Consider the following 22,039-nt stretch of genomic DNA (forward strand, 5'->3'; position numbering starts at 1 on the left):
TGGTCCTCATCATTAGATTTGTGTGCAAACTTCCATACAGCAACACATTTAGTCCGCATACTCAGAGAGACATCTGCTGCTCTTATTTCCTCTCATAATCCAAAGAGACGTGGGACACAAACTACTTTTTTTTTTTTCTTTTAATAACTGGAATCTCATAATTAAAATTAGGTGAACATTATGCTAGATAGGCGATCTAACCTCCAACTACACCTAGAAGGGCTTCCTTACACTAAGAACAACTGAGCACGGTACTTCTCTGCAACAGGTTGGTCATTAATGCTGTGGTCGGGCACTTCTTAGAGCAGGGAAAAAGAGGCAAGAAGTGGAAAGTGGCAGCAGGAGACCATAACTTCTGTTTACTTTTGTTCTTCCCACTCCAACTTGTGATTACTATTGCTGGTCCTTTGGTGAAAGAAAGAAAATCTGCAGGTACAGACAAACACAAAAGAAAGGTGAAATGGGCCCAAACAGGCAGGATATTGACAAAACATCACACAACAGTACTGTAAGACTGTCAGAGCTGCTTGGAGTTCTGTAGCATGTTTCATTGCTTTTACTAACAGGCCTCAAACTCAGTCTCCTAACTAGCAATAACTCCTTGCCAGCAGAACTACAATTAGACTCTAAAAATGGCCTCCTTTTTATTGTTAAAATGTGTAATAAACGTCTGAGACAAGAAGAATATTAAGCCTCAAAAGAAACCAAATGTGTTTGAGGAAACAGATAACAGTCTATGGATAAAATAAACAACGTAAGAAAAAAGATTAATTCCCTCATGTAAACTGGAGGAGGAAGAAATGATTTTGCCAGTAGATTCCCATGTTCCGACCTCTGCGTGAACTTCAAATAACCAGTTTGCAGTTGCAAGCAGCAACAAGAATGGAAAATGTACTCATTGAAAAACTCTGAAGGATCCCAGTCCTTCTGACTTCTTGCTAAGCAGCTGAAGCAAAAGGTCAATTCAAGAAACACATACACGGCCACTCACCTGGCCACATGGTGAGCTTGTTTAAGAAGCTCAGCTGGCAGGAAACTTCTCTGCCAGCACAGTTATCTAACTCAGCCTGACACAGGGTCAGACACGGGCCAGCAGAGTGATAGAGAACAGCACACGTCATAGGATAACCATGGGGAAGTAGATGGTCTTCAGATTGGCTGTTTCATAAAACCTCACCCTCCTGCAAACATAAAGGAAAAAGCTGCACCTGCTGCAGGAAGGTTGTTCTTTATCTATCCGGAATCTCAAGAACATCACTACTACAACTCACCCATTCCCCACCTACCTGCCTTCCTTTTCTTCTGCCTACATGACGCAGCTGAAGGCCTGAAGCAGGGCAAGCGCTTGTCTAAAGTCACATAGATCCAGTCACTTAGTTCCCCTTACCACTGCTAACAGTGTACACCATTTCTAGAAAGCACCAACAACTGAAATAAGTAAACCAGTAGAGACTCACATGATGAAAAATGTCATTTTTGATACCTGTACTACTGCTTCATAGAGCTTGGTAGAGTTTTATTCACAACAGAAACGGCACCACACTCTTTTCAAGTAAGCGTCATAAATACAGCAGAAATTAACTGCTACAAATTACTTGGTTTTAAATAAACTGCCCTCCACCCTATGGACAATAATATTAGCAGAAGTGACAAGCAGAGCAGCTCAGAACAGCAGAACTTGCAGAAGGCAGGAGGAAACTCAGCACCCCTTTTTTGCCCTGCAATGCAAATTAGACATCTGTACTTCAGTAACACCCAGAAACAGCACCCGGGGCACCTTTCTGCTGAAAACTGTGCCCACATCTGGCAAAAACACTCCCACCCACTGCCCTTGTCATCTAACTTTGAGGTTTGAAAAGGACCTTCCCCTTTCCCAGAGAGGAAAGCAATAATTCTATTTCCTGCAACACATATTTGAAAGGTGAACCTATAGCAATCACTGAACACAAATCTTTTGGGGTCCACCAAAGGCTTGGAGAGGAATTCGCTATTCTGTGTGTAAGGAAGATCCAAAAGCACCAATGACAAGGTGAGGTCATTTACCTTTCCCTGCTTTACAAGCCATTTCCAAACCACTGGTTGGTAAGGAGACTTAAGAAAATTGCTAAGATTCAACAGGTCAAGCACAAGAATTAAAGAGAACCCAGCTTTGCAAGAAGAAAAAATTAAGTCACATGCAGAAGTGCAAAGCTAGCAGCAGGGAAAAAAAAAAAAAAAAAAGAAAGAAAGAAAAAACCAACAACTCATTTCCTTTGGCACAGAAAAGGAACAGGCAAGTGAGTTGTCAGAAGAGCCAAGAATTCTACTTCCTATCATCATTAACCAAATGAAGTAAGAGCACACTTCTCCAGACAACCAGACCCACAGTCTTCCATTGGAAAGGCAGGAAATGTCACCTGGGGTAGGTAGAGGCACTGAAAATAGAAACATAAATTATAAGAGGAAGGGCACTGCAGATACTTAATGCAGGGAAAAAAAAAAGGGGGGAGGGGGGGGGGGGGGGAGAAATATCCATACTGGATCCCTTCATAGATCTGTGAGCAATTTTAAGAAATGGTAAATGTGCTCTACAGCTAGTCAAAAATAAGGCATGATTTCTAGAGTGAGAATATGTAGAAGAAAAGCTGAACATACTGAATAAATCATGGTACTGAAATCTTTATTCCAGCATATTCTTGAAGGTCCCTTCATTGGTAGAAGGAAAATACACAAGATAACCTTCCAGTCATTGAACTCAGCATAAACTATAGTTTAGAAGTTGCACAGATAATTGGGATTTGTTTTCTTCTCATTTTAACCTGCTAAAAATATTTTCATAGAATCACAGAATAACTTGAGCTGGAAGAGACCCTTTATAGGCCATCTGGTCCAACTCCCCTGCAATGAGCAGCGACACCTACAATAGGATCAGGTGCTCAGAGCCCAGTCCAGCCTGACCTTGAATGTCTCCAGGGGCAGGTCAACCACCTCCTCTCTGGACAACCTGTGTCAGTGACTCATCACCCTTATTGTAAAAATCACCTTTGTGATGCCCAATCTAACCCCCCTCTCTTATCTTGAAACCATTTCCCCTTGTCCTATCACAACAGTCCATGCTAAAGAGTATCTTCCCCTCTTTCTTATAGCCTCCCTTCAGATACTGAAAGGACACTGTGTTCATACATGATGCTCTAGGAAGACATCCAGCTTTACTGATATATATGACTGTTTCCTACAGTATTTTCTGCCTTCTCTGCTTTGTGCCTGACACATGCAACATGAGTGAATATGCAGAGCAAACATGATGCTGACTTGGCCCCAAGTGCTGCCAAAAAGCTCCAGGAGAAAGATGTAGATGGTGGTTTTTTTTTCTGTTTGGCTGGTTGGTTGGCTATGTTTTTTTAAAGAACTTTGAGTAATCATCATGCTAGAAGCCACAACACTATAAAAGCAGCATTAAAAATAAAAAATAGAACAGCTGCTACTTGACTTCTTCACATCTGCTGGATTAGGTGCTAGAGAAATTTATGTGAAGTTACTGCTTAAACAGTATCCAAAAGAACCCCACACAGACTACTCCAAGTGATAACCCTCAGAAGCTGTAGTTCTGAGAGTGACCCCAACCTTCGGTGAAAACATGAACACAAATTGAACACAAATTACAGCAGTCACTGGTAAGTCCATCTCTCTTTCTGTATAAATGTTGGTACTAAACTAACCTCCCAAGATCATGGGTGGAAAATTGGAAGAGTGAAACAGAGAACTTCTGAGTGCATATTCACATATTTAAAAGGAAGGAAAGATGACTGAACATTCATAAACTACACCAAAATACTGAAAGCTAAATAATATACTCCACACTGAACTAACACTTTGAACAGAATATGCCTTACACTACAGCTTAGGTTTTTCCTTACAAACTTTAATATCTTAATATTTAAAGGCAACTAAGGAGCAGATTTAGCTAGCTCAACAATTGCAGATCTCAGAGTAAACAAGCAGTTCTGCTAAAGAACAAGGGAAAGTAGAGGAAAGAGCCATTAACCCACTATTAGCATTGGTGAGGGATGAAAGAAAGAAAGAAAGGGTAAGTTCACCTCAAAGGCTCAAGAATTTAGCAGAGCGGCTTCTTGCTGCCATTTTTAACAGGGTTTTCTGCCACGAGATCAGTTGGACTATCCTTGGAAACCAATGTTAGGTGATGCCCAGACAGGTTGCAGAATCTAGCCTAGGGTGTTCTACAATGAGCTAATCACACAAAACAAAGCCTCCAAATTCAGCATAATCTTATGTCTGTATGTTTGGCACGTTGAGAGCTTCTCAGTGGCTCACACTGTGTGTACTCAATGAAATCCCTGGTTATTAATTCACAGTGCAGGACAGGTGCTACCTTAGCAGACATTATATGGAATGGAGCCAGTTGGTTATTCGTGGGCAACACTGGGGGTTGTCAGGAACTTCTGTTTAATGAGTAACAGTCTCTCCTCCCCCTCTCCGAAAAGAAAAGCAAACACAAGGTAAGGTCACTGTTTCCTGATTACTCTGTGGATCTTCTAGTTACATATTAGCTTTCATGCATATTAACAAAACAATAAAGCAGCAGCAGAAACTGGGTTTTTTCCCTTCCCCTACCAAGAAGTAAATGAATAAAAGGGTAGATTTAAGACAGCCAAAACTGCCAGGGGGAGACACATCTTTCCACAGACAGCAGCAGTCCAGCCCAATCCCATTAGGTTGTAGGCTCAATGACTGATCCTCACTAACGTGATGGGCCACAGACATTGCAAACATACCGTCCCCTGAGCCTAAATTTTTGCTGAAGTTCCCATTCTGTGAGGTAGACACATGCAACACATCAAGCCAGCCATGAAAGCACAAAAGAAAACTTACATGAGGAAAAAAAAATACACCCAAAAAGCATTGCTGACCATCCACTCAGAAAACTTCATAGCTGAAATTCCTGCCATGTCTGCTTGAGGAGGGATTACGAAAAAGATAAACAAAACAAAAACCAAACACACACCACACAACGTGGGTTAGCTGTAAAGTCAAGCACCTGACCTACAAAAGTTTTCTTATCTGTTTGTAATGCAACTCTCTACATCCAAAGCAAGACCTCAAAAGCAGGTTTAGGTGAGACCTGGCCAATGCAGACTCTGATGTTGGACAGATTGACTTCAGCAGGTCTCAGGGTTTAGATTTTGCCCCAGGCAGTGTGCACGGCTCTGTGCCAGCTCAGGGGAGAGACCTGGAGCAGTGCCCCAGGCACAGAGCCAGCTGAAGAGCAACATGGCTCAGTGCCGCTGACACCGGGGGTGCAGCACCTTCTGTGGGACACCACGCTGGTAGTCGGCCAGCACCCACCTGAGGAAGGTACCAGTATCACTGCTGGCCAACACCATGACAGCAATCAGTCAAAACCACAGCAGGTGCCAGACTTTCTTTCCATAGAAGAGTTAGCTTTCTATTAGCAGTGAAAGATGCAAAAAAAATTAGGCCTATGCATCACAACCCCGGCTGTCATGGCCCCCTAAAATGATGCACAGTTTATGAAGGACAAATTAAAATGGACAAAGCAACGGACCCTTCAATCCCCTTAATTCAATTCTCTCCTTTAAGGCAGTGCACTGTTAGTACCCCAGCAATGAGACTAACACTGAAGTTTTTCAGCTTGATGGTAAAATCATGTAGTGTCCATCCATCTCCAATAATAGCAATATCGAGACAATGAACTCTATTGAGGCATCTAATAAGGCAGATAGTCATTTGCATAGTACATTTTCTGTGACTCTCTGTAATACAGCATCTCAAAGACTCAATTCAGACTATTCTCCTTTCCCACAGACGTCAAAAAAAAAGGGGAAAAAAAAAGAAAAAAAGGATTCTTTACCAGAAAAAGTAACAATGACCCTTCCCATAATAGGAGAAAGCACAAAATGGGGTTTTCCTGCCTACGATGGGTGCACACTGCTGTCAGTGTGTTTTTATTTGGTTGTGTGGGCTTTTTTCATTTGTATAAAAATACACTCTTCATCTCTGTTGAAAGCTCAGAAATACCTTTCTGATTTTGCTCTAACGGGCTTCCAAGTAGGAAGCACTTTGAGATCTCCACCCACCAGACAATTTCATCTTTAATTCCTGCACTGCAGTCTTTTCCTTTCATCTCTGCACATACACCATCTATCCCCCCCTCCCATCCTCCTCCCCCCTCCATAACTTGCTGAATTATTCCTAGCTGGGCACACTGGGACATACCACGGTCCTGGCGATGCACTAACCTGCATGTGAGCCCTGAGTTTTAGCATAGGCTCTGCAACATGGGTAAGCTTGCCAAGTCACTTCTCCTCCATCAGACAGCTTAGAAGCAAAACACACACGTGGCTTATGTTGTGCCTCACGGTTCAGCTCCAATAACATCTCCAAGAACTGCTTTCTACAGAAAAGCTGCAGTGACTACAATCAAGATGAAGAAGAGGAAGGACATAAAGCACCTACATTAGTCCCAGTGGTAGCAAAGCTACCTTGAACTACATAGGCTGGGCATACACTCAGTGCTATTGATCACCACCCTGACTCCTGACACTCTGGCTGCAAACCCCAGCCCTCTGCAGCCAGCATGGGCAACCATGACTTGGGCTCTGTGGAAATGAAAGTAGCTGGTGTTTTTGGCATGTCAGTGAAGGTCAGTGGGAAGGGGAGAGCAAGCTGCCATAACACAGCTCCAGTAAGGAACGGCGTTGCACTCTTTGTCCAAGTTTCTGATTTTATCGGATTATGCCACAGTGTTAACATTGTTTATGGCCCTATTTTGTGTCTGTGAATCACCCCCTCCCAGAGACTCTTCCTCTGCCCGTTTATAAATAGCACCACACACAGAACAGAGCCTGTGAAGCACAGGAGACTCGTCGAAACAAAATAAAGCACATCAAGCTGACAATCTTTCAAAAGCCTTTCTCATTTATTTATAGCGCTGGCCATGGCCAGACAGACAGATTCCCACATTTTATAAACCCTGTAGGTCACTATCTCCATTGCTCACTCACAAACAATTCTGCTAGTAACAAATTCCCTCTGGTTACGAGTGAACTTCCCCAGCACAGTGCTGCTTGGCACAGGCCTTCTGGAAAGAAAGATTTTTAAATAAGCAATGTGATGTATTTTTGTATGTATTTGGAAGCAACGTATGCCCAGCCCAAAAGAAAGAAAGATGACATTCTAGCAAAGCAGATACGTGACCAGAAGGCTCAGAGAATAGTTTGCTGGACTCTGAAGGCACACAACACCTTACTGAGCCAACAAACTGCCCACCGAGCTCCAACATCAGCCACTCTATGTTTGCAGCACCAGTAGCAGCAGCAAAGCTGGAGCTGGAAAAGCCCCTGGTAATGCACTGCCAGCGGAGATGCAGGTAGACAGGGCAGGAGATGTTCATGTTCTCCCAGGTCCACTGAGCAGGAACAGAAGCCCCAGAGAAATAGCACTGCCTTTCTCTATGGATAAAATTCCTGCTAAGTGCTTAACGTGAATGCAATCCAGCACTTCTCCATTTGATTTACCAGTTATTTTTCCTCCCTGGAATTAATCACACGGTTATTTGTCAGACTAATCGTTCCTTAATCAGCTGTAGAAGTTAAAACCTGTTTTAACAAGATTCCTCTTTAAACACAAAGGACAAGTAAAACAACTGAAACGTGTATTTTGGGAACAGTTAAATGTGTGATTATCATGGTTCTTTTCTGTTATTTCATAGACTCAACAAATAAAAAAATACTCGTTTATAGTCTCAATTCAGAAAGGAAAATCCCAGTGCTTGGAAAACATCACATTAGGGCTGGACATCTTTTAAGCCACGTACATCTTTTTTATCCCCCTTTTTCTTATTATTTTAATTCTCCTACTTATTATCTCAGCACACATTTCCATTTCCTTTAGCCTCTCTCAAACAATAGTCAATACTAAACAAACAACAATTAATACCAACCTGAATAACTTCACATTAAGGGCTTATTTCTTCTCATATATTCAACTATATGTATGATCACACACACACACACACACCCTTGAACTGACTTGTACCAAAAATTACTTTCAGAGAACAATAAATTAAGAGTAGGGTTCTCCTACAATTAAACAGCAGCACAAACTCAGCACACCCAAGCTGTGTGTCACAGCCCTCTGGTGTGGGCTCAGAGGGCTCAGTAACACTGATCTCTATTATCACTGTAAAATACCAACCAAAGGAATTGCTGAAGTAATATTTAACCTACCATTTGAAGAATACATTTGTAATCACACTTTATAGCTTCTCTGACCAGCACACAGTGGACTCTGAGATCATAAAATAGGGCTGCATCATAACAACAGGAAATTCACACAAAAAGTCTGACGGATGCAAAGGGAGAAACAAATCAGGGAGGAGAAAGAAATTTAATTAGAGCTGGCTGCAAAGTAAGGCATATGGTTCATTTTTGCTTTCAATTAAAACACCCTCCTCAGCAAGCTAAATAAACACAAATTTAATCACATACATCAAGAAATGAAGACAAGCACAACAGAAAATCTAGACAGAAGCTGAGCTACACACCATGTGCACTTATAATCCAAGCTCTGCAACAAACACTACTCTGTCAAAAGCACAGGCACTTCTGCCTCATCACCATGGCATATAACCATCCATCACCTCCACATCACTAAAACCTGCTCCACCCACAGAACTCAAACCTGATTTGAAACGTGGGCAGGAAAGGACAGAAAGAGAGAAGTGTAAAGAATAGGAGTGACTCCCAGGAACAGCCTTTTTCAAAAGAGATAATAGTGAAGATTCCCAATGACAAAAATGCTAAAGTTAAAAAAACAAAAAAACCCACAACAAACAAACAAAAAAACCTGCCATGTTTCTACACAATGGACAGTGTAAGAGATGAAGGCCATCGGGGCAGGATTTGCAACCAAAATGACTCACTCATTGCACTTGGGAAGACACAAGGAAGACATGGGGCAACTGAGTGTTTCGTTTATTAACCAGCATATCGCTATAAGACCATCTTTACCTGCATGAAAAAAACTCAAAGGTTTTAGAGAATGGCTCCAGATTCCACTTTCTATGAGCCTTAATTGGGTCATCTGGCACATACAACAGAATTCAGAGTGAAAGGATCTGAATACTGGACCATGGCAGGGCAACATTAGAGCTTGGCTTCACCAACCTTACACTGGGTTGCAAAGACCCCTTAACTGGGCCAGGCTGGTGCTTACCTCAGCTAGAAAGCTACTTTAAAACAAAAGCAGGGGCCCTGCCTTTTGGCAAAGCTGTACTAGGGGAGCTGCACAGAGACATCTTGCATCTTTATCACAGATTGTATCCCGGCAGGGTGACGCTTCCCCAGCAATTCTCTCTGATGAGACAGCTAGCACTTAGCAAAGGCAGGCAAGTAGGGCTGAAAGAGAGCAGTGTGAGCCCTGTGCCCTGCCACCACCAAGGGCACTGATTAAAGCTAAATGGGCAGCTTGAATTCTGACTTTCTCTAACTTTTGAGTGCCAGGTTTTGCTGCCACAGAATCATTCCCTAAATAAACAACACAAATTCAGGTATCTTAGAATAGAGACTGCCTTCATATGCATTGCCACAACAATAAGCAAGGTTACCCCACTCTTCACTGGGTGGCTTTGACTGTCAGCAGATACTGATCTCCACCACCATGTTATAATTAGCAGCATATGACTTGCAGGCTTCTGCTACGTGAGTTTACAAGTTCAGCATTAGCTTCCTAGAAATGCTTCCTACCAGTTTTAAGAAGTATCCAAATTACAGGCAATAGTGTCATATTATCACAGCTGTCAACAGCGCAAAGGGCTGTGGGTGGGGGTTGAATTTTACCTCTCTCTCATTTCAGGAAGAGATGTCTCATCCCAACAGGAACTAATTAAAAAGAAGGGGGGGGGGACTGGACGGTTTATTTCAGAGAGCTGAACCGTGTTCATTTCTGTAATGAAACAGCGCATACTTGGGCACTGCTTCAACAGCTGATGCATGCTGTTAACTTACGCAGGCTCCTGAAGTCTTGCTCCTCGTGGACGCTCTGTGTTTACTCATCATCCTCCCCAGCACCCTACTTCCTTTTCCTCAGAAACTTCTGTCTCTGCTCTTGGTTTCCTCGAGATGGCCATGTTGAAATAGTGCTAATGCCCCAAACTCAATTAGTTTCCCATACACTTCCTTTTGCGTCCTCAGCTGTGCCCACTCCTGGTTCTCATTTTGCTCCCTTCAATACATTAAAAAAGGGATAGAAACATCTCAAGCCAGATACTTCCAAACACCACCCAATTCCTACAAACCACAGACCAGTTATTATGCTACAGGACACCCGTAAACAAACCGTGGGTTTTTTTCCTCAGCAAAAAGAAGCATTAGCTGTGCAATTAAAGGCAACAACTAGGTTTGTTTTTTATGTACAATGCACACAATCTGCAGCCAGAGCAGTCTGATGACAGCCACCAACATATTGATTTTCCCATCATTTCAGTATAATGGGTGTTGGCTTTGTCCCCATTTCTCAACAGGATCTGACAGGCTTGCAGGTGCAGCTTACTCCCCCAGCCCCTCCACTCCCCTTGCTGCTCCTATCGCTCTGGGGAGCTGTTTCACAGCTCAGATTTGCTCCAAGACAGACTCAGCATCACAGGCCACTAAGCGCCTGCCAAGGTTCTATACTGTCTCAGTCACGCTCCCATCCCCTTTTCCAGAGCATCAAGTTATTTACCACAGGCTACCCTGTGTCTAGAGGTGAATGTCTATCTCACAGCACAAGAAAGCCTTCCCCATCTGCGCCTGCTGCAAGAAATGCTTCTCCTATCTACAAAGCCACAATAATTAACCAATTCACTCAGAGGAGAATGGGACGAGACCCCACAACCCAGCTTTTGTCTGATTTATAACCCATTCATGACCAAAAGGGAATACTGTATTCATAGGATGCAGGAAGTTGTGCAAGCAAAGATTGTTTTATTTTTTTTTTCCCTTCAGCTCTTATTTGTGACAGTTCATGGCAGAAGTGAACCCTGGTGGAGACAGATGCAGAGGGGCACTACGCTCACTTCCTACATGCACCTGGCAACTGAGAAAGATATATATATATATATATATACACATATTTAAAGAAGTTATTGCCAGAGATCTTTTATCACTAGCTGTGTACAAGTGCACAGCATTGACAACCTCCAAAACACAGCCAGAACAACAAGAGGGAAGAATGTGCAAAGAGAAGACACAATGAGCAGCAACTGGAGATTACTTTGACCAGTGGTCATGTGAAACCTTGCCTTGGTTTACAAAGCCACGGCTCAGGGAACCTGCCCCAAGAGCTTGAACCTCCACACGTGGGAGACTGTGAAACTTAATCTGGTTAACCGTCAGAGCACAGCTGGAAATCAGAGCCATTTCAGATGCCAGCAGTTTGCTCAGCTGGCAGAAGGAAAGGCACCACATCATATCTCGCTTCCTTGCAGCTTGCAATGACAAGTGTGATCCGCATCGTTGGGGGTCAGGTCAGTTCCTCTGCCCTCAGACAAATGTGGAAATCACACTCTACCACAAGCCCTAAGAGATCTCAGTCATTAACCCACAAACCTCTAGCAGCATTTCAGAAGTCCTACAACATCCCCGGGAAGTGGGAGCAGCAAATGTCTTGTTTCAGTACAGTGAACATTAACAGGCTATTGCTCAAAAGGGAAACTGAAGTTTGGTTCTCTCTTATCTTTTCCACACTGTTCCATAGAAGGAGACACAATGTTCAGCTAACCAGGTTTTACTGCAAATCTCAGATTAACACGGCTGAAATGAAGCCATCTGAATGCAGCAGTAACTAATACGTAGAAATGACTCTAAATGAACCTCAGCACATAAGATCCTCAGTTTCTTTTCTACATCCCTTTTTTCTTTTCCAAGAGAATCTCAGATTTCATTTCTGCGGCCAACTTTGCAGAAACAGGAGTGCAGGGCATCACCCCACCACTGGCAGCAACTGGTCTGTGGAAGAATTAGACACTGCAACTTACTATACTTCTTATCTTTAAAAGGAGCTGAAAAATAAACAAGTAGGGACTGTGTCAGCTGCTCTGAGCAGCCCTAAGTGCAGGCACAGCAATAAACACCACACATACTGCTCACAGGTCGAACCATAAATGCACTGCACAGAATTTTGCACGCAAGCATAACCTTACAGAGCACGGTAAAGGTCATAGGGAATGACCTTATGTCTCATAACAGCACAACAAGTGGGCAGTGGGTCTGCTAGGATGGAGGGGGGGGGCTCTTTTGTGAATCACCCAGAACTTCCACCAGAGAAGTTGTGGATGCCCCATCCCTTGGCAACGTTCAAGACCAGGCTGGATGTGGCTCTCGGCAGCCTGGTCTGGTGGCTGGTGACCCTGCACATAGCAGGGGGTTGAAACTGGAGGATCATTATGGTCCTTTTCAACCCAGGCCATTCTATGATTCATTCTATGAAAGAGAAGTACCTTCCTGCAAGATAAATAAACAAAGCAGCACAAGTGAAAAAGACACTTAAAATGTATTTTAATTTTGTAGGCTGCTCAAACTTGCAGTAATTTAGAAAAGAACTATTCCATTTCTACTTCTGCAGCAAAATCCTAACCATAAGGAGACCTAGGATTCATTTTACCAGGAGGTTGCAGGAGTAAAGCAAGAGGAAAAGCTTGCTATGTAGTCAGTAATTGCCAGCTCTGGCCTTCTGTTCACTTATCCTGCAGCGTATGCTTCTCCCACTGAACCAGGAAATAGTTCAGCATTTAAAAGCATGAAGACTGAGTCAGAAGACAATAGTTAAATACCAGTTAAACCACATATCGTAGGTCTGTCTTGTAGTAGTGGGAAATGAGTACTGCTTAAGGCGGTTCCAGATATTGCATCCACCTGCAAATATTTGCTGCTGGCGAGAGCTCAACACATACACTCTCACTAGCAGTGCCAGTACTTTCTGAAATATTGCAAGCAAGAAAGTTTCCTTAATATAGAGTACAATAAACTCATTCTATGCTACAATCATCGAGGGTATATATAGCTTGGTTGAGGGCTAGGTTATACGATTAAAAAGTCAGCTAATGATAACTGCTTCTTTTTTTCCTAGCTTTTTTAAGCTTTCATTTCACGAACATGAAATCCTGTTATTTGCTGCTTTAATGATGATCTTTTACATGGAGTGCAGAGCAGAGATCAGAACTTGCAGTGCCACAGAAGAATTGGGCACATGTTCACAATAAAAGCACAGAAGCAATTACACTTTCATTACATAGTCTCAAATCCACATAAAAATACCCCAATGTTAAGACATTCATATTTTAGACCAACTACCTTCCAGCAATAATGAAAAGCCATTACGACTGAAGAAAGAGACGACGAGATAAAAACACACTGACGTGATGCCGGAGGACACTGGCTATTAAAATCTTATAAAGGAATAGCTAAACACTTTAGAACAGTATTTCATCTGTAACCGTTCAGCTGGAAAAAATGCCTTTTTGCAAATGGATTCAGAGCAATTTTTTTTTTAATCCGTCAGCTGCCCAGCTTTTTTATTTCTAAATACCTCCTCCAAATTTTAACATCTTCAAATGAAGTCCTCGATAAAAGGCACGGACAAAGGGAGTTTTTTTTTAATGGAAACAAAGGGAAGTATTGTTGAGATTTATTAAATGCATACAATTACCTGTATTGTCACAGAGATGAAAGGACAAAGAGCCAACAGATCCAATTCCAGATCTTACAGCCGTGCCCTTCGCCACACTCGTATTTTAAAACCGAACTTGAGTTAACACATTCATAATACCAGTGTCTGTGAATGCTTTGCATGAACTTCAAAATAGTCTGTAATATTTTAATGCAGCTGTGACAATACAGTTATGATTGATAACTCAAAAGAACACATTCAGTGTAACAGCGTGCTTTCAGTTTGCTGGAAGAAGAAATTCAGAATCAGTTCAAGGTTTGGTAGAAAAAATAACCGTCCTGTCTATTAGGGACTTCAAAAAAAATCCATCTTCCCTTTTCTAGTTTTTCAGCTCAAAAATATTTCTAGAGATTGGATTTCAAACCGCAGAGTCTGAAAGAAGAACATCTTTTGATTCTGCAGGTAGTCATGTTGTCTATCTCATGCGAAAGCACCTCGGTCTCCTTTCTCCAGTACTTAGATAAGCCCATTGGAATCTGAGCCTAACTCATATGCCTACTGCATGCCAGCTAGAAAGGCCAGATCCTGACTTCATCTCTGTGCTGCTTATTTCCCCCTGTGCCCAGCTGTGCAGAGCTACCCTGCAGAGGTGAATTCCCCTCGCAAAGAATTATGCAAACTGAAATAAAGATGACAAACTTCCCCAAAGAAAGGCCTTCTTTTTTCTTTTTTTTTTTTGGTTTAGTTTAAGATGCACATTAGGGACCGTGGGAAGGGAACTGCATTAAACTATAGATCTACAGAAAGTGAAACTCGGTTAATCAGGTACAGTCTACTTTGCAAACAGACACTGCCCTGGTATCATGACCAGAAGCAATTATGTTGTTTTATATGGAGCTCTAAGACTGCTGTCAGAAGTGTCTGATCCTGCAAGGAGGCTGAAAGAAAACCGGGACTTAGAAAACATAATTCACATATCACAGAAGCCATATGCTGCCAATAATCCCCTAAGTCTACATTCTGTAATAAATGGATGATTCTACATGCAGTATCAAGAAAACATGAGAACTCCTATGCTTGTTTTCACTGGAGAAAAATAATAAAAGAAAGCTGAATTTCATGTCCTAAAAGGATGCTGCCGATTTAACATCGTTCATTTCCTCCTTGATTATTTATAAGTACATGAAGCTCCTGCAGTACAAGCCAGAACAACTGAGCACAATCACAGCAGAAGGAAAACCCAGGCTGTTGTTAAACTTCCTTACTAGCACAACACAATTTTGCATACGTAAATGTAATGCCTACCACAGGCACCCGTGTTGTTTTGTTTTTTTCCTTCACGCCAGTTTTCTTAACAGCGTCACAGTTTAACGTTGAAAAGTGCACTGAAACCTTGGCACACCCAGTGCTGTGCCAGAAGCACTGGCAAGGCTGAGTCACACAGCTACACTCTGCTACGGCAAAACCAACGTGCACATCTTCCACCTGCACTGCAGAGCGCATGGTAAGAGCTCAGTGCTTTCTCAGCCAAAGCTACGTCTTGATGTCAGAAAGAGCTGTCAGGACATAAAATACTGTTTACGTAGACTGGTGTGCCCCAACACTAACCTGTATCTTTCCTTGGCCACTGCCCCCTGCCCCATCACTTTCAAAGCATCCTCCTGTCTTACAGGGAGCGCAGAGCATTCCCAGTCTGCTCCTGGGCACCCTCCTGCCGTTCACTGGGCTCTGGTGACACATAGGAACAGGTAGCTCAAGGAGGCTGTGGATACCCCATCCTGGAGGCATTGAAAAGCCAGGCTGGATGTGGCTCTGAGCAGCCTGGTCTGCTGGCTGGTGACCCTGTACATAGCAGGGGATTTGAAACTGGATGATCACTGTGGTCCTTTTCAACACAGGTCAGTCTACGATTCTATGACTCCAGCGACAGAGTCCCTAAAAATCCCAATTTGAAAATGAAGACTCAAAATCAGGTATGCAGATATAGATGTGCTAATAGTGACCTGCTCGTGTGGGAACCTAAGAAGATAAACATAGAAATGTATTAAGAAGTTAACAGAAACAAAGCACATGAGGAAATAATGAGAGCTCTCAGCTTAAGCTTCTCAGTAATGGGGAATGAAGAAACAAGTCACCCACATTCCTGTGAGAAACACTCTCCAGAGCCACCTCCCTCTGCAGACACAAACCATCAGCAAACAAGCAAGAGCTGTGTTGGCATAACCTTGACCAGGGCTCTTCATAGATGTATGGATTGTTCCCTGTCTTACCACCCATCTAAAAATTTGTCCAAAACTATGCAAGATTCATCTTGATAAGCAGTACAAAATAATTCCACTGAACCAGTATGAGTAGAGGCACCAGAAGATACACTCGAAGCCCTCAGAACATGCCAAGCTATGCTCCCCAGTAACAGGAACGAGCTATTTCACAAAAGCCGCTTGCACAAATAACCCCTTTCTAAGGAGCACTCCTGATGAGGCTCGGCTCAACTTGCAACCCTTTGCAGGCTTGGCAGGTAACAAAACCAACCTCTGAGAATATTGCCAAAAGGAAGTGAATAATTAATCTGTGAAGGCATCTCGTAACAGAGCCATCTGTGTTTTTGATACAGACTGTAAAATCCTAACAAGAAAAAGCTCTCAGACACCTACGTCTCACCCCTCACCTGAGCTGAGGCAGCAGAGAGCTGCAGCACCCCCAGGCTCAGGTGAGAGCAACACACAGAGCCAGGACCAGATGCCACCCTCACTCATTCCTCAATGCAACAGTGTCAAACAAGAGAGCTAAGAGACAGCATCTGCTTACCAGGCTACAATAAACAGACTGCAATTTACAACAAAGCTTCAGACCAAGGGTCAAGTCTTTCCTTGATGATTTTATAGGCTTAGAAGCAGAAGTTTCTTACCTTCAGTGGGGGTGGAATTTCACAGAAATTATTCCTTATGTTCTGTCTCTGGCCCATATGGCACACAGTAAGAAGAAAACAGTACTATGGTATGTAGACAGCACTGTCCTGCGCACCACAAAACCAAACCAATCAACCAAAAGACCACAAAGTCTTTCCAATAAAGAAAACAGAAAACCCCAACATTTTTTAAGAGATGTGACCAAAACATTGCACACATTGAGAGCTCATCAATGGCACTGTGGGTATTTCTTTTACTCATTTAGTTTGGTTAGAACAGTATGAATCAGTCAGAAAAGGCAGAAGCACACCAAACAAATGGGAGGTAGAAGAAGACAGTGTAAAAGAAGCTAAAAATAAGGGAAACTTCTTGACATGCCCCAGCACAGGGTTCATTTCAGATGCAGGCTTTACTCTTCTTGCCCACAAGTGGAGCACGGTTAAGCAAAGACCAGTTAAAGCCCCCGCAGGCTTGGTACTGTTCCTACTTCTGGATGTAGCTGTAGTTACAATTTCCACTACCCAGAGACACAGATGAAAGCACAGTCTCTTTTTCTTCCGTTACATTTCTAATTTCTGCAGGTGGAGACAGAGGCTTTTTTACGTGGCCCAGAGTGTCTCAGTGGGAAAAGAGTGACGGCTGCACTACAGGTTTCTAATAATGACAGGTTCTTCCAATTGGCTGATGGTAGTAGGAAAAAAAACATAAAAGCATTCAGTGAGGTTCCAAATACCAACAGCATCAGACTGTGACTGCTACAGTTTTGTGTTGCCTGCCTTTTCCAACCAGTGCTCACCAGCAGCTCAGAAGATAACTAAATGAGCCATGACTTCATTGATTCAACTCTGTTCTGACACGGATGTGTCCATTCTTTGCTGGATTACAGAAATACCTTTCCCACTTGATCTCGGGTTTTCTCCAGGAATTTTGGTTTAGTAGGGGCCTGTTCAGCTGCAGATACATTTGGAAACAGCTGGAAAGCACTCAGAGAAAAGCCTTTGTGCAGTTTTTCAGAGCATCTGTTTTGTTCTTCTCTTCCTGCACACACTGATCACCTCCTTCCCCACACGTTGCTTTCTAACGTTTTGCATTAGCACACGCTCACCTTCACTTGCTGTATCCCACCACAATTAGAGTCCTCCTCTGCAGTCATCTGCTGAAATCTAATTTCCTACTGATGGTTCTATTTAAGGCAAGGATCTCTTTCTCCAGCAGTAGGCCCTTTCTGCTGAAGAAAATTCAGCTAGCTCCTCCTATCCTCCCAGTGACCTTTAATGATGTTCAGGGTACTATTTACATTCAAATTTTGGAGTCTGACAAAAAGCAGTCACATCAGGCTAGCAACCAGCTGTGCCGCAACTGGCTGATTCAATGGCTTTCCTCTCCTTTGCTCACAGAAAGAATTTTCTTTCAAATAAGCAAGAAAGCAAGAAAAATGACTTGAGATGGGTTTCATACCTGAAAACACTGAATTCCCAGTACCCCATCACTCTATGATACTGCTGAAATACTCGTCCTATGATACACTATAATTCCACTAGGAAGATGGAGGTGCACAAATTAAAGTGGTATGGGTTAGTAGAATCCAGCCCTCCGCAGTAAGCAACCAAAACATTTAAAACAGTAGCAATTTCTCTCATATTTAGTAACTCCAACCAAAAAAATTTACATGCCATGAAAATCCTCAACAAAGCCTGGCATGTAGCTCACATAATTGAGGAAGTACTAATAATAGCGTGGCTGTTTGCACAGACAACATTTCCACTGTGGGCCTGAATTCAGATCTCTAATATGCAGAAGATATCTTGTTGTGCGTTGCTGGCTCGAGACTAAAACCCAAGTATTGGAATCCAACTAAGCGTGCTGCAATATGCAGGCACAGCACACATCCACTGCACGTGGAAAGCAACGCCTTTATTGTGTGCTATGGAAGGTGTTCACACTGTCCTTGTTTTGAATGTACAGACGCTCTTGAAACAAACCTATACTGCAGCTCAGTACAAGAATGGAAGTGCATTTCAGCATCAGCCATCAGTCAGCACAGAAAACAACCTGTCCTGACAGATAAGAAGTACGTTTCCAAGCTCCTCTGACACAAGCGAACACAGTTCAGAGACACAGCTTCTCATTCTGCCCTACATGTCCTGACTCCAGGCATGCTCAGGTCTCCAGATCAGGGATGCCCAGAGCTGTGTTGCTAATGGTGGTTGTTAAAGGTTTTACTTCAGAAGTCTGTCCACAGCAGCAGGTAGGCAGCCTCATACTTCTCAAGCTTCAGTCTTTTTCAAAGCTCTAAATAGGTAAATCTATGACAAAGTATTTGCTAAAAATTTCCATAAACTGCATTTATTTTAACATACATTTTTTCTTTTATGTGATGAGGATTACTTAGAATAATTTTACTAAAACTAAAAGGTAGATTTTCATCTAATAGAAGGCTCAACAAGGATGATTAACAATGACCAACATACAGTGGAAAGAAATTGACGTGCAACACATACATAGCAAGCGCACATTTTAACATGATGGTGCATCATTTAAACCCCTCAGCTGGACATTCAAATCAGCAATTAAATCATAATCCTATGCAATGGATTCACGCAGCATTACTGAGACTTTCTGTGCAGGAAATACATGGTAAGAGCAGGCCATCAAGGCTTGCATAAGAAGCATTTGTAATTCCAAACGAAAAACAAAAATACTGGAGCTTAAAAGTCTACTACTTTTGAGCAGTGGATGTTACGTTGCCATCTCACTAACAGGACCATTTCCAAATCACTGTCCCACACAAAAGCACAAAGCTAGGTTCCTTCCTTTTGTTTTTATTTTTAAGAAATTCCAACCTTGACCATTATTTTGTAACTTCTTAAGAAATTAAAAAATAGGGAAGATGTTTATCCTTGAGTAAAAGGCACCACAGAAAGATCATATGCCTGTCACACCACTGAGAAGCTGCTGTGACACAGCCGTTCCACAGCACGGGACGTTTCCCAGCCCTTGCGTGTGCTGGGCTGACAATGCTGTCTGTGTTAGGAGTGCTGTGCCCTCACCAACCCCACCTCTGTCATCTGAGGAAACACAGAGGCCAGATCCAGCTGAGCCACCCGACTCGCTGCCTTTCCTCTCGTGGGCTCATAGGGAGGCTGTAGACAAGGGGTAGTTCTCAGTGGCAATGTGTGAGGCCTGCTCATGGCATGTGCCTGATGGTCCCACCAGCTGCAGCCTTCCTCAGCCATCAGCTGGGTAACTCCCTACGTAGTCCCAAGCCACATCCCTACACCTGCACACACACACACACCACACCATGAATGACATCAGCCTGCTCCGACATCTGCCTCAACCTGTGCCAAGAACCCAACCACAGTAAGAAAAACTGTTCTCTATTAGATGCCATCCTGACTTTTAAAGGACAAGAACACATGAACACCATTTGGATGGAACAGGCAGCAAGACCAACCACATGTTGAGCAATCATTCCCTCCAAAGCTTTGTTCTGCACCCTTATTGCTGGCATTAATATATTAAACAAGCCTATCATGCACACGTCACCCCCCTTGAACCACAAGTGCCAAACTGAAATTAAGCTAATTCAAACAAGAGAATGATTCCTCACAACCATGCCATCAGCAAGGACTCAGTTCCCACCCCTAAAAGGCTTTTCCCCCCCGCCATCTCTCTCAGGAGACCAAGCAGTTGCCCCTATGGATAAAAACTTCCCAAGGTGCTGACAAGTATCAAGAGGGCAGGTGTGGCATAAGCCTTCATGTTCACAGGTATGTCTAACATCACAATCAAGGCCGTCAAAACCTGCTGCCTTCAGCACTGTCAGACCATGACACTGAGATTTCCAAGCCTGGCACAATAGCAAAGCAGAGATAGAACAACAGTATTCCATCATCCAGGTGACTACAGAGCAAGGTGCTCAAGCTGAATGAAAGACAAGGAGGAAGCAATGATTTAGGATACACATCGTCTGCAATCATGAGTGAGTACCAATGTGAGACTGGAAAAGAAATAGCTAAAAATATAGCAGTGGTATAATCCTATTCTGTGACTGTCAGGGTGGGACTGAAATATAAGCCGGGGGGAACTGTCACCACAGATTACCAAGCACTCTGGTCCATACCCACACACACTCACACTTCCATAGGAGAAGCTGTTGAGGCAGAGCAGCCCAGCCAGTATTTCTGGAAGCAAAAGTTCAGTGAGCCCTGAAACATCAGAGTTTGCAGCAGTCACAGTGCATACCTATGGCAACGTTAGAAAGTCATTAGCCAAGATGAGGAGGGGGTGAAAGTCTGTGCCATGCCACGATGGGCGCGTCACCTGGCAAGGGACTGCGACTTACATCACCAAAAGGTGTTCTTGGAAGAACGGCCGGCATGTGCTCCGGCACCGAGGGAGGAGGCCTGAATGAAGCACAGCCGTGCTGACGGAGGCCTCCGACTGACCCGCAGCCAGATGCTGCCAGGTCCGCTCCCTCCACGCCCCGGCACGATTTTTCTGTGCAATACCCGCAAATCACTCTCGAAAGCCATAGCCCAGCGGGCGACGCGCATCACCGGCACGGGAGAAGAGCGAACAACATCGCTAATGAACCAGCGGGCTCGCGACCGGAGCAGGCTGCAATACCGAGCGAGAGGACGGCAGCCGTCCCCGCTTTCCGTAACGCAGCTGCCGGCGAGGCGGACTCCCGCAGCACGCTCCGCTCGGGCTGCTCCGCCGGCTCCCGCCTCCTCCGCATCCCCGGCGGCGTGGACGAGCGGCCGCCCCTCAAAGCGACGCCGGGCGGGGCTCGGACCCCGTGGGGAGGCCGCCGCCGGCCCCAGGTGAGCTCCGGCCCGCGCCGCGGCGCCCCCCGGCCTCTCCGCGGGCGGCTTCGGCGGGACAAAGCCCGAGCCGCCCGCCGGCCGCACACCTGCCCGCGGCCACGGGCCTCCCCGCGGGGGCAGGTGCGGCGCTCGGGCTGCGGGCAGCACGGACGGACCCCCGAGCCCGAGCCGCGGTCTCACCTCGGCGGGCAGCAGCAGCAGCAGGAGCAGCGGGCAAGGCGGGAGCAGCGGCAGCAGCCTCATGGTGGCGGACAACGATCCCCGCCGCGCACACGGCCGCTCAGCCCGACGCCGCCTCCCCCGGAGACATGGCCGGGCCGCGCGCCCCGCACCGCCCGGCGTCCCACCCCTGCGCCGCCCTCCCAGGCGGCGGCGGCGCCGCGCCCTCCCACTCGCGCTCCGCGGCTGAGGGCGGAGCTGGGAACCGCCGCCACCCGGGGGAAACCCTGCGCGGGGCGGGCAGGGGGGGGCGGAAAGGGCCGCCTCCCCCAGGCCTAAACGGCCCCTCCTCCCGGCATCACAGACCCCGCCGGGACGGCCGAGGGAGCGGCAGCCTCCGAAAGCTTCCCGGAGCCCGGCATCGCCGAGCCCCGTCACTCTGATAACCCCGATTACTGCCCGGGCTTCGAGCGC

The 22,039-nt window shown here is 44.7% G+C and overlaps 1 protein-coding gene across 9 annotated transcripts in view; it reads right to left on the bottom strand.

Moving 5' to 3' along the window:
* The window catches only part of LOC107314702 (protein tyrosine phosphatase receptor type J), a 63,492-nt gene extending 41,738 nt beyond the window's left edge, over positions 1-21,754 (bottom strand). For 7 of the 9 annotated variants that reach the window (XM_015864224.1, XM_015864227.2, XM_015864229.2 and 4 more), the window contains exon 1: positions 21,587-21,750. In XM_015864224.1, the coding sequence (XP_015719710.1) occupies positions 21,587-21,649 (63 nt within the window). In that variant the 5' untranslated portion in view covers positions 21,650-21,750. Of the gene's footprint in view, positions 1-4,076; positions 4,255-21,586 lie in introns of those variants that run through there. The other 2 variants (XM_015864222.2, XM_032444883.1) reach the window with 2 other exon arrangements.
* Positions 21,755-22,039: the final 285 nt, after the last annotated feature.

Source organism: Coturnix japonica, chromosome 5 (assembly GCF_001577835.2).
Source record: "Coturnix japonica isolate 7356 chromosome 5, Coturnix japonica 2.1, whole genome shotgun sequence".
Lineage (NCBI taxonomy): Eukaryota > Metazoa > Chordata > Aves > Galliformes > Phasianidae > Coturnix > Coturnix japonica.